The sequence below is a fragment of the Budorcas taxicolor genome, chromosome 12, assembly GCF_023091745.1.
Source record: "Budorcas taxicolor isolate Tak-1 chromosome 12, Takin1.1, whole genome shotgun sequence".
NCBI classification, from domain to species: domain Eukaryota; kingdom Metazoa; phylum Chordata; class Mammalia; order Artiodactyla; family Bovidae; genus Budorcas; species Budorcas taxicolor.
This window is the reverse complement of record NC_068921.1, coordinates 86,713,563-86,726,909: the sequence shown is the minus strand read 5'-3', so window position 1 is coordinate 86,726,909 and position 13,347 is coordinate 86,713,563. Positions and strand designations below refer to the sequence as shown.

At 59.5% G+C, this 13,347-nt stretch overlaps 1 protein-coding gene across 1 annotated transcript; it reads right to left on the bottom strand.

The window, feature by feature from the left end:
* Positions 1-1,674: 1,674 nt before the first annotated feature.
* PROZ (protein Z, vitamin K dependent plasma glycoprotein) lies at positions 1,675-11,660 on the bottom strand. The gene is made up of 8 exons (XM_052650330.1): positions 11,582-11,660; positions 9,542-9,705; positions 6,264-6,288; positions 5,762-5,875; positions 4,513-4,644; positions 4,144-4,229; positions 2,881-2,998; positions 1,675-2,261 (listed from the first exon to the last, which is right to left on the bottom strand). The coding sequence occupies exons 1-8, from the start codon at positions 11,658-11,660 to the stop codon at positions 1,675-1,677; spliced, it is 1,305 nt and encodes a 434-aa protein (XP_052506290.1).
* Positions 11,661-13,347: the final 1,687 nt, after the last annotated feature.

Here is a 13,347-nt window from a genome sequence, read left to right as displayed (position 1 = left end):
GGGGACCCTGGACTTCTGTGAATGTGCCTGGATCTCGTAGTGTGGGAAGGGGGTTGTTCTTGACACTCAGGCACTTTCTTGACCAGTAAGTAGTGACACTGAAAATCAAGGAGTGACATGAGGTCAGAGTCGTACTTGGTGAAACAGTGACAGAAACAGGACCTCAGGCGCGAGTGCGCTGCGTTCCCGCTGGTTTGGAAGCCCGTGCAGAGTGGTCGGCCTGGCCTTGAGAACTGATGCCAAAGAAGGAGACAGTCTCTGCCATCTAATCACATTCTCTCTTCTTGAGTTTTACTGTTTTGATTTGCTTGCCTCATCTGATCTGTGAGCACTGTATTGGGGTAACGCGTGGTGGATGAGTGGTTTCCATTCTGTGTCTCGGCTGCCCTGCAGGCCTGCAGCGTTCTCAGCTGTGGCCTTTGTGTTTAGTGGAAGTGAAAATGTTAGTCCCTCAGTCGTGTCTGACTCTTTGTGACCCCATGGACTGTAGCCCGCCAGGCTCCTCTGTCCACGAAATTCTCCAGGCAAGAGTACCCGAGTGGGTAGCCATTCCTTTCTCCAGGGAATCTCCCCGACCCAGGAGTCCAGCCCAGGCCTCCTGCACTGCAGGCAGGTTCTTTCCCGTCTGAGCCGCCAGGGAAGTGCAGCCCACACATGCTGTAGGGAGAGTCTGCCTGCGCTGTTTGCGATCATTTCCAGGTAGGGTTTCTGCTCCAGCAAATACAGATTTATATGACAAATTAACGTCAGCAGCAAGACTGCAGATATTTTTGCAGGATTATTCATGTAAAACCACAGTTCTTTGCTAGATTTCAAATCCTGGGCAGCTGATGGCCTTAGACAGTTTGAAGAGAATACCACCGCACTTTGGGAATTTAAACACAATTCAGATTTTTATGTCTAACAATTCAAAAACACTTTCTTTCATTTCTGATATTGCACTTTAACCCCAGAAATAACTTTTTTTGGCCAATCTGCGGATGCACCGGCCCATTTCTCTGAAAGGACCTTGGCAAGAATGAAGGAAGGCAAGGGGGGTCAGTAGACCGAAATCCTACGGATTTTCCAGCCAGAAGAAAGCATGCGTCACAGTTCTAACCCTGAAACAACCCCCGTCCCCAGCAGTGCGCCCGTGTGCGCGAGCCTCTGGGTCCCGCCGGCCCTCAGGGCCCCAGCCTGGCGTCCCCGGAGCTCAGCCGTGAGGGCCCCTCCATGCTCGGCGAGCCAGGCACCTCCTGGCTGAGATATGGTGGCGGAAGGACACACCACATCTGCCCAGGTGCTCTTGCTGTCGCTTGGGCGCAGACCAGGGCGGCTCCTGTCTGTGGGGGAGGGGCTGCAGTCGATGGGACTCGCTGGTGTGGACGCTGCAGGTTCTGGCCGCTCCGCCCTCTTGGGGCCGGTGGACCCTCCACGCAGAACTGCTTGCCTGCTCCCGCCCCAGACGCGGGCCGCGCACCCGCCCTAGTTCGCCTTCCTCCCCTGCGCTGCCACCGGGTCCCGAGCGCCACACCCTCGCCCCCAGTACAGCTGGGAGGCCGCTGTGCAGCTACCCCCGCCCGCTAACCCAGAGTCGCCGCTCTTGGGTTGAACCCCGGTTCCCGGCAGGTTCAGGAAAGCGCTGTTCGGGGTCCGCTTTTATTGTTGGGCGCGCCTCCCTCCTGGGGGCTCAGTTCAGACGAGGGGTCCCGGAGGAAGGGCTGTCGACGCCCACCGCCCACGCGGCACCGGTTCCCCGCCACGCCCCTGACCCCGGTCGTCTCTCGGACGGCTCGGCTGCTGCGTGACTTGGCGCAGCCAGAGCGCGTATCTGGGGACCTTGATGAGCAGCAGCGGCCCGGGCCCCTCGGGGGGCGCGGCGCCCAGCAGGCCGGTGAGGAACCAGGCGCCCCGGTGCTGGCGGGCCACCGCGCCGCCCGCCACCCACCGCGCCGCGCCGGCCGCCGCGCCCCGCTCGCAGCTGGTCCGCGTGGTCACCGTGGCATTGAGGGCTCGGCCGCACTCCGCGGGCTCCACGTGCGTGACGCGCAGCCGCAGGGGCACCATCTCGCGGCCGCGGAGGGTCCAGCCGCCCAGGACGCCCGGCTGCGGCAGGAGGACGCGCTCGGCGAAGTCCGCGTCGGCGGTGCAGACGGGCCGCCCGGCGTCGGGGCAGCGCACGGGCCGCGCCAGGCGCAGCAGGGCCACGTCGTTGTGCCCGGTGTCCGCCTCGAACCTCGTGTGCACGTGGACGCCCTTCACTGGCACCTGGAAGCCGGAGCCTGGAAGGAGGCGGGGCCGGGCTCAGGGCGACTCGGCGCACCGCCTCGCCGCGTCCCCGCCCTGCCCTGCGCGGTCTGCCCAGGGGCCCCCCCGAGTGCCCCAGCGGGGGCCTCTCCCTCACTCTTCTCTACAAAACCAAGTGTGCGTCCTGGGGCCGCGGCGGGGGCACAGTGAGGGGAGGCTGGAAAGGTCGGAAGAAATTAGGAAGAACCTCGCGGAGTGAATCAGACTTGCCTGTTGAGTCATTTTCTAGGCTGATGGCCTGTTGACTGAAAAATGTCTGAGGAAGGAGGGTAAAAATGCTTTCAATATTCGCGGGTCCTAGGCAGCACTGGTGGAGCAGTTCAGAACACAGCCCCGGCGCAAGGACGGAGGTCTGAGTGCTCCGCTTCGGTGTCAAACCAAGTGCCCCTTTCCTCGGCTGTCAAATTCCGCACTGCCTGCGTGCTGCGCCCAGAATTGCGCTAGCTAGTCCCCACTGCTTTGAATGTATGAGTGATCTCACCAAGCGGGAAGCTAGGAGCGAGAATTCTAGATTAAAGGGCTTCCTTTTATTTCTACATAGGATGGTTTTTGTTTCCGGTGCCATCTTATCCAACTGAATGGCAACGTACTCACGTGTTTTCACACTAACGTTTGTGCACAGTAGTGAGCATGCGGCTGTTGTCAGCACAAAGTTGTCCAGTATTAGAACACCCCCGCAGAAGTCTTCTCCTTCGGAATCTGTTAGTTTTACCTTGGAAAGCCAAAGCAGACAAGAGAGAAGTCTTCGCAGCCTTTGGGGCACCACCGTGCGGTGGTTGAGAATGGGGGGCGCACACCCTCCAGCCAGCCCAGCGCACCCGCCCATTACTGAGCCCCCCTCAGCGCGCGGAGGGCGGTGGGGGCGAGACGGAGAGAGGTGAGCGACGGGTGCGCGGGCTTGCGGGGCCAGTCACCAAAGGTACAGTTCCGGGGAGACCGAGCCCCAGCCCCGGCTCGCCCCTCCCTTGAGCTCCCCTCCCTCGACCCTTCCAGTCCTGGCGGTCACTGAACTGCGGCTGTCGCTTGGCCAGGCCTCCACACAGCGGCCACGTGCTTCCACCTGGCTGGACCTGCGCGTAAGCGTCAGGTGAGGGAGACGCGCTCCGCACCTGCACACAAGTGCGCACGCGCACGCGCAGGGGGCCGAGCGCAGCCCGGTTGCTAGAGCAACCCGTAAAGCGTTCTGTCACGTGATGGTCGCTATGGTTACTGAGCACTCGCGATCCACCGGTCCAAGCCAGGATGTGCGGCAAGTGGGAAATGCTGTACTACACGTCCGCGGGCCGAGACTCAGGCAGAAAGAGGAAACGTAAGTATCTCAGGTTCAACTAAACTACTCATTGCGTGTCGAAATAACATGCAGACGTCCTGAGGTAAATAAAGCGCATCATCAGAATTAATTCCACCCGCTTTCTAGGCACGTGGCTGCTAGAAAATTTAAGTCAGGTCTGTGGGCAACGTGGTGTTTCTCTTGACAGGGCTGAGGAAGCACGGGGTGATCTGTATTAGAGGCCTGGGATGCAAGGAAAACGCAAAATGTAGGTAAACCCAAACCCACATTGGTGGGATTACTAAAAATAGTGCCTATTTTGTGGAGTCACTAGAAAAGCAAGAAAAGAATAAAATACTGGTCAAAGTAGCAGATGAGCGTAAAAGAAAGTGCTTGAAGTAGTTTGGGAGGAGGGTCAACATAATAACTTCATGTGTTGCTAAGTTAAAACATAAGACACTGAAGCGGTGACTTCAGCATGAGAACATGCTTTGAAGTGGAGTTTCTAGACAGTTCACCTAAATCAAAGAAAGGAGAGGTGACAGACGGGTGAAACGTAACAAAAGATTAAAACGTGTTTCTGTTACCTGCCACGGGAAAGGCAGAAGGTTCTGCTGGCTTCGCTGGGGCCTCGGGCAGCACTCAGCGTCGAGGGTGCCGCACGCACACGTGTCTTCATTGTGGCGGCCACACGGAAAGAAAGGTCAGAGCCTCCCAGGGCAGGCGGTGGGGTGACTGCGGTGCTGACCCAGCCTGCTCTGTGGTGCCCGCTAGGTTGAGATACTTCGTGTATATGCAGAGCAGGTGGGATTCCATACCTGCTCTCAGAGATGGTGGGTGGGGGGCGGGTAGGGAGCCTGCTGGGGGCTGGGAAGCCCGCTCCCCCAGCCCGGACCAGCCACAGCAGGGGAGGTGGGCTTTCAGTCGCTGCAGAGGAAGGCCGGGGGGAGACTCACCGTGGGGGAGGCAGGACCTGCGGTCTTGGCCCAGCGTGTGGCCCCTCGCGCAGCTGCACGTGTAGGACTGTGGTCCCGGGTAGCAGAAGTGTTGGCACCCGTCCAGCCTCAGAGGGTGGCATTCGTTTTTAGCTAAAAAAGAAAATGGGGAAAGCAGAAATGTTACCCCGGAAACAGCCATTCTGAAGTATCCTTTTCAGTCCATCCTAAAGGAAATCAGTCCTGAATATTCATTGGAAGGGCTGATGCTGAAGCTGAAACTCCAATACTCTGGCCACCTGATGTGAAGAACTGACTCATCTGAAAAGACCCCAATGCTGGGAAAGATTGAGGGCGGGAGGAGAAGGGGACGACAGAGGATGAGATGGTTGGATGGCATCACTGACTCAATGGATGAGTTTGAGTGAGCTCCGGGAGTTGGTGATGGACAGGGAGGCCTGGCTTGCCGCAGTCCATGGGGTTGAAAGAGTCGGACACGACTGAGCGACTGAGCTGAACTGAACAGCTATCCTTGAGCATGGGGCTCTGGCCTTTCATTCCAAACACGCTCATGTGAGCGCTTCCATTCCGGGTCAGGAACGAACGGGGGTGGAGCCCCGCGGGCCCCTCACAAGGATCCTCCTGGCCCCTCTGTGGGCTCACTTCCCGCCACGGCAGCCGGACATCTTAAGGGGCTTCTTCGAGGTGGGGGTCGGGACGGGGAGGGGACGCATGTGGGGTGAAGCTGGGACCCCTGCTCGGCGCGCTGCACTTGGGGTGTCCTTCCAGCACCCGGTTGAGCTCTCAGGGAGGCCGGTGGAGCAGGTTCCGTAACATCGAGAGCGGAGTTCACTTCTGCATGGAGGGGTCTCTGGCTGCTTTGACCCCCGCTCCCCGCCGCCCCAACCCGCAACATTTAAGGGACACCAGGTGATGAAGCTGAGGACGGTCTCGCACCCACGACCCAGGGAGCTGGGCCCTTGGGGGAGGGGCGGGGTTCCCGGGCAGAGGCGAGGATCCAGGGGAGGATCGGAGGTCCGGGGAAGGGGCAGGGGTCCCGGGGAGGGGCGGGGATCCCTGGGAGGGGCGGGGATCCCGGGGAGAGGCAAGGATCCCGGGGAGAGGCAAGGATCCCGGGGAGGGGAGGGGATCCCGGGGAGGGGCGGGGATCCCGGGGAGGGGAGGGGCTCCCGGGGAGGGGCGGGGGTCGGTCCTCCCGGGGAGGGGCGGGGCTCCCGGGGAGGGGCTCCCAGGGAGGGGCGGGGCTCACCAAAGGCGCAGTTGGGGCCCTCATAGCCCGGCGCGCAGGTGCAGGTGTAGCCGCGGATGCTGTTCTGGCAGGACCCGTTGTTGAGGCAAGGCTGGGAGGCACATGGGGAGCCGCCTGCAGAGAGGACGCCCCTCACGGGTGACCCCCTGACGCCCCTGGCTCAGCCTGCCCGCCTGCCCCTCTAGGATCCATCTCCTTGCCGAGAGGCCTCCTGGAGACCCCCGGGCACCGTGGTCCCCAAACAGCACCCGCAAGCCTTGCCTGCCGCAGCTTAACCGGCTCTGGCCATCAGCACGAGGCCCATGGGAGCTGGGGGGCGGGCGAGCTTCCCCCTCATCCCGCGGCCCGGCGCCCTTCCTTTGGGTCAAAGTCCAGGAGCCCAAGGCTGGACACTGGGAATCCTCTGGCCTCGAGTTCTCAGCCCTGGAGAGCGGGGTTGATGCCTCCTCCCATCAAAGCAAAAAGCAGAGGAGGCGGCAGGAGGGGTGGAGGGGACACTCACCCATGTATGTCTTCCAGAATTCATCCTGTCCGAGTTAACATGAGAGTGTTAGAAATCAAACACCTGTTCTCCCACCTTCTCCTGCAGCTGAGCTTGAAGGTGAGAAAATGCTGACTCTGTTCACTTAGTAGGAAAATGCTGGTTGAAACGAGAATGTGAAATTCTCTACATCTGCTTCACTTAAGGGAAGTGAAGTCGCGTAGTCGTGTCCGACTCTTTGTGACCCCATGGACTGTAGTCTGGCAGGCTCCTCCCTCCATGGGATTCTCCAGGCAAGAACCGGAGTGGGTTGCCATTTCCTTCTCCAGGGGAACTTCCCAACCCAGGGATTGAACCCGGGCCTCCCCCTTTGCAGGCAGACTCTTTAACCAGCTGAGCCACCAGGGAAGCCACACCTACTTAATGCCCTCTTTAATGAGTGACTCCGGGAGATGGTGATGGACAGGGAGGCCTGGCGTGCTGCGATTCATGGGGTTGCAAAGAGTCGGACACGACCAAGCGACTGAACTGAACTGAATATATATCCTGGGCTTCCCAGGTGGCTCAGTGGTAAAGAATCGCCTGCAGTGCAGGAGAGGCAGGCTTAATCCCTGGGTCAGGAAGATCCCCTGGAGGAGAGCATGGCAACCCTCTCCAGTATTCTTGCTGGGAAATCCCGCGGCCAGAGGAGCCTGGCGGGCTGCAGTCCATCGAGTCGCAAGAGTCGGACAGGACTGAGGGACTGAACATCCACCCCAACGCATGCTCCGCGTCCTGTTTGGTGTGTATTTGCTGTGACCCACTTGAGGAAGGGAGAGTGTCAGTAGCTGAGACGCAGCACAGACCCCACGGCCTCCCGGGCACCTCCCGTCCCGGTGGTCTCCAGGGCCCCACTCCGCAGAGTGCCGGATGCAGATGTGAGAAATTCTCACCGCTTTTTCTGTTTTACAAGCCAATTCAGCAATGATGGAAGTTTGTAAATTGCGTATGGGAGGCGTTGTGTTCAGGCAGGGCAGCTAAAGGTGGGAGACCCCTCAGGCTTAAAGCCTGGAGGTAAGCACACGAGCCACACACCGTCCCCGGCTCCCAACAGCTCGAGTGGGCTTGCAGCCTCAGGGCGCAAGCCCAGCTTTTCTTTCACCAGGAACTTTTCATTTCTCCCAGTTCTATGAAAGATGGTTGATTTCAGAGGAGTTTTCTTATACATGGGCATCCGAGAAAATATATTTTAAAGCAGTTAAAAAATATATTAGAGAGAGGCTTCCCTGGTCCCGCGGTAAAGAGTCTGCCGGCCAATGCAAAGGACACAGGCTCCATCCCTGGCCCAGGAAGATCCCACGCGACTCGGAGCACCTAAGCCCTCGTGCCCAGCTACCGAGCCAGAGCTCTAGCACCCTTGGGCCGCAACCGCTGAGTCCACGAGCCCAGAGCTGCGCTCCTCCAGAGGAGCCACCGCGACGAGAAGCCTGAGCACTGCAAGGGAGAGGGGGCCCGCCTGCCACAAGAGAGAAAGCCTGCAGCCGTGACGACCCGACATAGCCAGAAAGAAGCGGGTAAATAAATGGACCCTAAACTATATGTGTGGCCTGCAGCCGTGAAGACCCGCCATAGCCGAAAAGAAACGGGTAAATAAATGGACCCTAAGATATATGTGTGGCCTGCAGCCGTGACGACCTGACATAGCCAGAAAGAAGCGGGTAAATAAATGGACCCTAAACTATATGTGTGGCCTGCAGCCGTGAAGACCCGCCATAGCCGAAAAGAAACGGGTAAATAAATGGACCCTAAAATATATGTGTGGCCTGCAGTCGTGAAGACCCGCCATAGCCGAAAAGAAACGGGTAAATAAATGGACCCTAAGATATATGTGTGGCCTGCAGCCGTGACGACCTGACATAGCCAGAAAGAAGCGGGTAAATAAATGGACCCTAAACTATATGTGTGGCCTGCAGCCGTGAAGACCCGCCATAGCCGAAAAGAAACGGGTAAATAAATGGACCCTAAAATATATGTGTGGCCTGCAGTCGTGAAGACCCGCCATAGCCGAAAAGAAACGGGTAAATAAATGGACCCTAAGATATATGTGTGGCCTGCAGTCGTGAAGACCCGCCATAGCCGAAAAGAAGCGGGTAAATAAATGGACCTTAAAATATATGTGTGACCTGCAGCCGTGAGGACCCGCCATAGCCAAAAATAAGCGGGTAAATAAATGGACCCTAAAATATATGTGTGGCCTGCAGCCGTGAAGACCCGCCATAGCCGAAAAGAAACGGGTAAATAAATGGACCCTAAGATATATGTGTGGCCTGTAGTCGTGAAGACCCGCCATAGCCGAAATGAAGCGGGTAAATAAATGGACCTTAAAATATATGTGTGACCTGCAGCCGTGAGGACCCGCCATAGCCAAAAATAAGCGGGTAAATAAATGGACCTTAAAATATGTGTGTGGTGGTTTGATCGCTAAGTTGTGTCCGACTCTGGGACCCCATGGACTGCAGTCCGCCAGGCTCCTCTGTCCATGGGATTCTCCAGGCCAGAATGCTGGAGTGGGTTGCCATTCCCTTCTCCAGGGGATCTTTGCAACCCAGGGATCAAACCCAGGTCTCCTGCACTGCAGGAAGATTCTTTACTGAGCTATGAGGGAAGCCCCCTAAAAAAAAATATATATATATATATATGTATATATGTATATTTAAGAAACAGGTCAACATTTGTTCAGAATCAACTTTAAATATTGCTGCCTTGATATGTAAAGCATATTACGTGTTTTGCTGTTCTGAGAATTTACGCACAGAACTTCAGCCCTGCTGTCTGCCCCCTGACAAGCCCCTGGGTAACAGACCAGCGAGGTCTTGGCCGTGATCTTTAGTGTACATGTCGTCACTTCTGATCCAAGGTGCTGATTATGAGAGATGTTCTTACTGTGGAGGCGTCCTAAGGAGGATTTTTGTGTTGTTGTTGGTACATTGAAACCATTTCATCTCTGTTAAAAATACTAAATTCTGGGAGTCCCGACAGGCTGAGGGACCTCTGTGAGGAGTCCGGCTACTCAGGGTGCTAGCTTGCTGAATCTGAGGGAAGAGTTTAGGGCGTTTAGGGGGACTGAGCTGCTCTCGGGACCCCCACTGACAGGCTGGGGAAACAACTGCCTGCAGTGTCCGATTCCTCGTCTGTACGACTGGGTTGGATCAACCTCCCACGCACGTGAGTAGATTCCTTAATTGAGTCTCTTTGGGAGAACAGGCCTCGGAGGCAGCAGAGTGATGGGAAAGCCGGCGAGTGTGTGGCGGGGTACGCACGGTGGACTCGGCGTCTTCAAACACTTCTCTCGCCTCCTCGTAGACGCAGACCTCCTCCAAGCACTCCTTCTCTAAATGCCCCTCGAAGAGCTCTTCTAAGAGGTAGGAGCCGGCTCGCCTCCACCTGGCCAGAAGCTCGTGTGCTTCCGACGCGGGAAGAAAGACTGCAGGACGAGACGGGAGTGCAGGCGCCTCAGCGAGCGGGGCTGAGGCCCGGGGGCCACGCTCCGGGCTCCGGGCGTGCAGACCCATGAGTGGCCCTTTCCTCCTGCCCCTGATGACACCGGGCCCCAGCCCTCCGCGGGCAGCCAGGTGAGCAGGACGGAGCTTAGAACAGGAGGGCGGGAGCCTGAGAGGGCGGGGCGGAGAGCAGGCTGTGTCCTCCGGGCAGCCCTCTGCCAGGACGAGAGCCCTCCGCTTCTAGCTGGCCACGCGGCTGCATGGCCAGACCCTCCTGGTGCTAAGGGAGGCCGAATGGCCGAACGGTGGCGAACAGAAGGGCCAGGCCGCAGCTCCTGGGAACATTCTTGAAAAAAGGCAACTGGTGTGGCCCTTGGCCATTGTTTCCTCCCTCCCCATCCTGCTGCCTGGGACACAGATGTGAGGGCTGGAGCTCTAAGCGCCATTCTGGAACATGGGGACCAGGGCCACGTCAGGGAGGACTGTGTGGAACCTTCTCGAAAGGGCTGCGGTCGTTGGAGTCAGGGCTTCCCTGATAGCCCAGCTGGTACAGAATCTGCCTGCAGTGTGGGAGACCTGGGTTCCACGTCTGGGTTGGGAAGATCCCCTGGAGAAGGGAACGGCTGCCCACTCCAGTATCCTGCCACATCAGTAAAGTAGTTCTTCTGAATCAGTTATTACCATTTCAGCTGTGGAATAACAGTTTTACAATTCTCCTTCTTTGCACTCACTTGTTGGCATTCTACTGTAAAGGAGAACCTTTCTCCAAATGCTTTGTGTTGGTTCATGTGTTTAATGGATTTTAAAGTGAATATACTTTAACGTGAATATTTACTTTCACTTTATATGTAATGGATTTTATCTATTAAAATCCCTACTTAATGGCTTTTAAAGCGAACAGTCAAGCGACTATGCTTCCACCCCAGAAGTTCTGTCTGGCTCCTTCCCACGCTGTCTGAGCGCGGCGCTGTCTCGTTTCCTCCTCGTCTCTCTACTGCACGCGGCCTGTGCTCTCTGCCTGGCAGCAGCTTTCCGTGGGTCTGATTCTGTTCTTTTTCCTGCAGGTTCTTGGCAGTCTTCTTTCCCTGTGTGTTGGTGGTTTCCTTTTGGTTGAAACAGGAGCCTGATTTGAGAAAGACCACGTCTCTGCCATCGAGGCGAACGGGACACGAGATTACTGCCAGTTCCAGACCCCGGGCCGACAGCAGTGACTGAACCTCGGGAGGAGGTTCTCTGCCAGCGGCCCTGTCCCCTCAGGGACTGTGTCTCTTTTCTCTGAGCAGTGCCAAAGGTGGCCTAGGCTGGGCGAGCGTCTCTTCCTGGGTCCACGCGGGCCGTGAGGAGGGTATGACCATTTTAATCTAACCGACAGATCAGAACACCACTGTTTCAACACACACGACTGTTACAAGGAACCAAGTGTGTGTTCTGATTTCTGTGCTAAAGCGGTGCAGGCGGGTGTATTTTGAACTCCCAGCAACGTGACTTTGGCCACCAGTTGCGGGGAGACATCGTGGCCACATGAGCGGCGGTGGTCCAGGGTCCCCTGTCTGCGGTCGCTGGTTTGGGTTCAGCGGTATAGGAAGGTTGGGAGGGAAGGGGCCCTGGGCAGGGGCTGCGGAGGGGCTGGGGTCCCCTCGGGGCTCCCCAGAAGCTGTGCCCCTTCGTGTCCTGAGCCCCAGACCTGGCAGCTAGCTGTCTGGACCCCTGGGGACCCGAGAGGACACAGTTACTTCCGACATACTCGTCACAAACAGCACTGAGACCAGGAGCTGGGCGCAGACCACCCCGGTCCTGCCGGGGCCTCTCGGCCCCCAGAGAAAGCCCCCGAGCACCCACCCGCTGCCCGAGCGCACCCACCTGTGGGCCGGGCGGCGTGCGGGGCGAGGAGGGTAAGGAGCCCCAGGACGGCGAGCGGCGGCGGGACGGAGCCGGCCATGGTCAGTGTGGGCCAAAGTCCCCGCCGGCTCCGCGCCAGGGCGGCCGCGTGGGCGCAGGGAGCCCGCCCCGCACAGAGAGGCTGCCCTCGGAACAGCCTGCGTCAGCGCGGTCAGGGTCCTGCGTGCAGGCTCCCCTCCCGCGTTTCTCTGTTTAAAGCAGAGAGGGGAAAAGACGGAGAAATGGAAGCCCGAGGCAGAGGGCTGCTGTGCTGGCTCGTGGGGCGGAAGTGGGAGCCTTCAGCGCTCGGGCGAGGGTGGGGCGAGGCGCCGCCTCTGCCTGGTGCAGGGAATGAGAGCCGGCAGAGCGCAGAGCCCCAGGGCCGCTTAGGACGAGCGGGTCTCGGGTCTCGGGGCTGCCCTGGGAGAAACCTAAGCACAGCAGCCGGCAGAGCGCGCCCCCCGGGCAGGGGCCCGAGGCAGACCCTCGGGGCAGGGCTGGAGGCCTCACGGGGTCCACAGGGCAGGGCCGGTCGGGGCGGGAGGCCGGGGCTGCCAGTCTTCCATCCAGGGCGGGGTGGAGGGGGCCCACCACCGCCTCCCGGGGAGCCACGGGGGACACGTGCTGGGAAGCACGCTCAGCACCACGAGGGCAGCAGGACGCTGACTGTGCCAGGGGACAGCAAAAGCACAGAGCGGCCAGCCCGGAGTCCCCCCGGGGCTGTCCGTCCCCGTCCCCGTCTCTGGGTCTCCTGGCTGCCGGCCTCTCCTTCCATACCCGCATGCCCGGGTGTCGGGTTCCCGCCTGGTAAGGTCCCTGGCGAGAACCCCAGGCATCCCCGCCCTGCACCCTCCGAGTCTCCCTCAGACTCTCACGTGGGGTGTTTCCCGGGCTGTCCCGTTCCCGGATGCAGGACCATGGAGGCCCCGCTGAGCCCACTCTGGGCGTCGTCCTGGCGGGCACACCCCCGCGTGATGATGCAGCCTGAGACCAGAGCTACGCTGTCCTGCCTGTAGTTCAGGACGACCTTCCCCGGGGCTCTGGCCCCGTCGGGGTGGCACGGCGGCTGTCGTGAGGGCCCGTCTATAATGGAGCCCACCCTGCCGCCCTGAAGGCGGGGGCTGCACCTGCTGCAGGCCGGCCCCTGGGGGCCTCAGGGACCCTGCGCTTGCCAGTCCCTGGCTCTGGGCCCCTCCGCACCGCTCTGCGCTCCTGTGTCCCCCCATGGGGACCGCGGGTGCAGTCAAGGGTGCCCCACTCTCAGGAGGGCGGTCAGACCCTGTGCCCCATGTTTCCTCTCTGTCAGCTTCCTGCTCCTCTCCATCTCGGAGGAGACTTCCTCGGAGATGCCCGGCAGACCGGCTGTCCTGGGGTGCAGGCCTGGCTCAGGTCCACCTTGAGACCAGCCTCGTCTTGCTCCTGAGGGAGACACTCAGACCCAGAGGCAGGACCTCCCAGGCCCAGGGTCAGCCCTGTGAGGCCCAGAGCATGCTCACAACGGTGCGGCCGAGCCCCCGCTGATGCTCCAGTTCCTGCGGGGATGGCCCAGCCTGCGGGTGGTGAGGGCCCTCCCTTCCCAGGGCCTAGCCCCCTGCCCACTAACCCGTGGGCTCAGCCCCGACGGGGAGAAGCAAGCGTGACGGGAGCCAGGTGTCCCGGAGCCGTCTCGGGACTCTGAACTCCACTGTCCGAGAAACCCGGGTTTACTCTGCCCAGAGGCCCCGGCCCCACCACACCAGCCTGGCCCC

Bases quoted from the DNA above. Each gene is read 5' to 3' on its own strand.
- PROZ (XM_052650330.1), bottom strand. From the start codon at position 11,660: ATGGCCGGCTCCGTCCCGCCGCCGCTCGCCGTCCTGGGGCTCCTTACC. The intron at 4,645-5,761 runs GTGAGCCCCGCC...TTTCTTTTTTAG, and splicing joins GGGCCCCAACTGCGCCTTTG to CTAAAAACGAATGCCACCCT. The intron at 2,999-4,143 runs GTAACAGAAACA...TGGCTTTCCAAG, and splicing joins TTCTGCCTTTCCCGTGGCAG to GTAAAACTAACAGATTCCGA.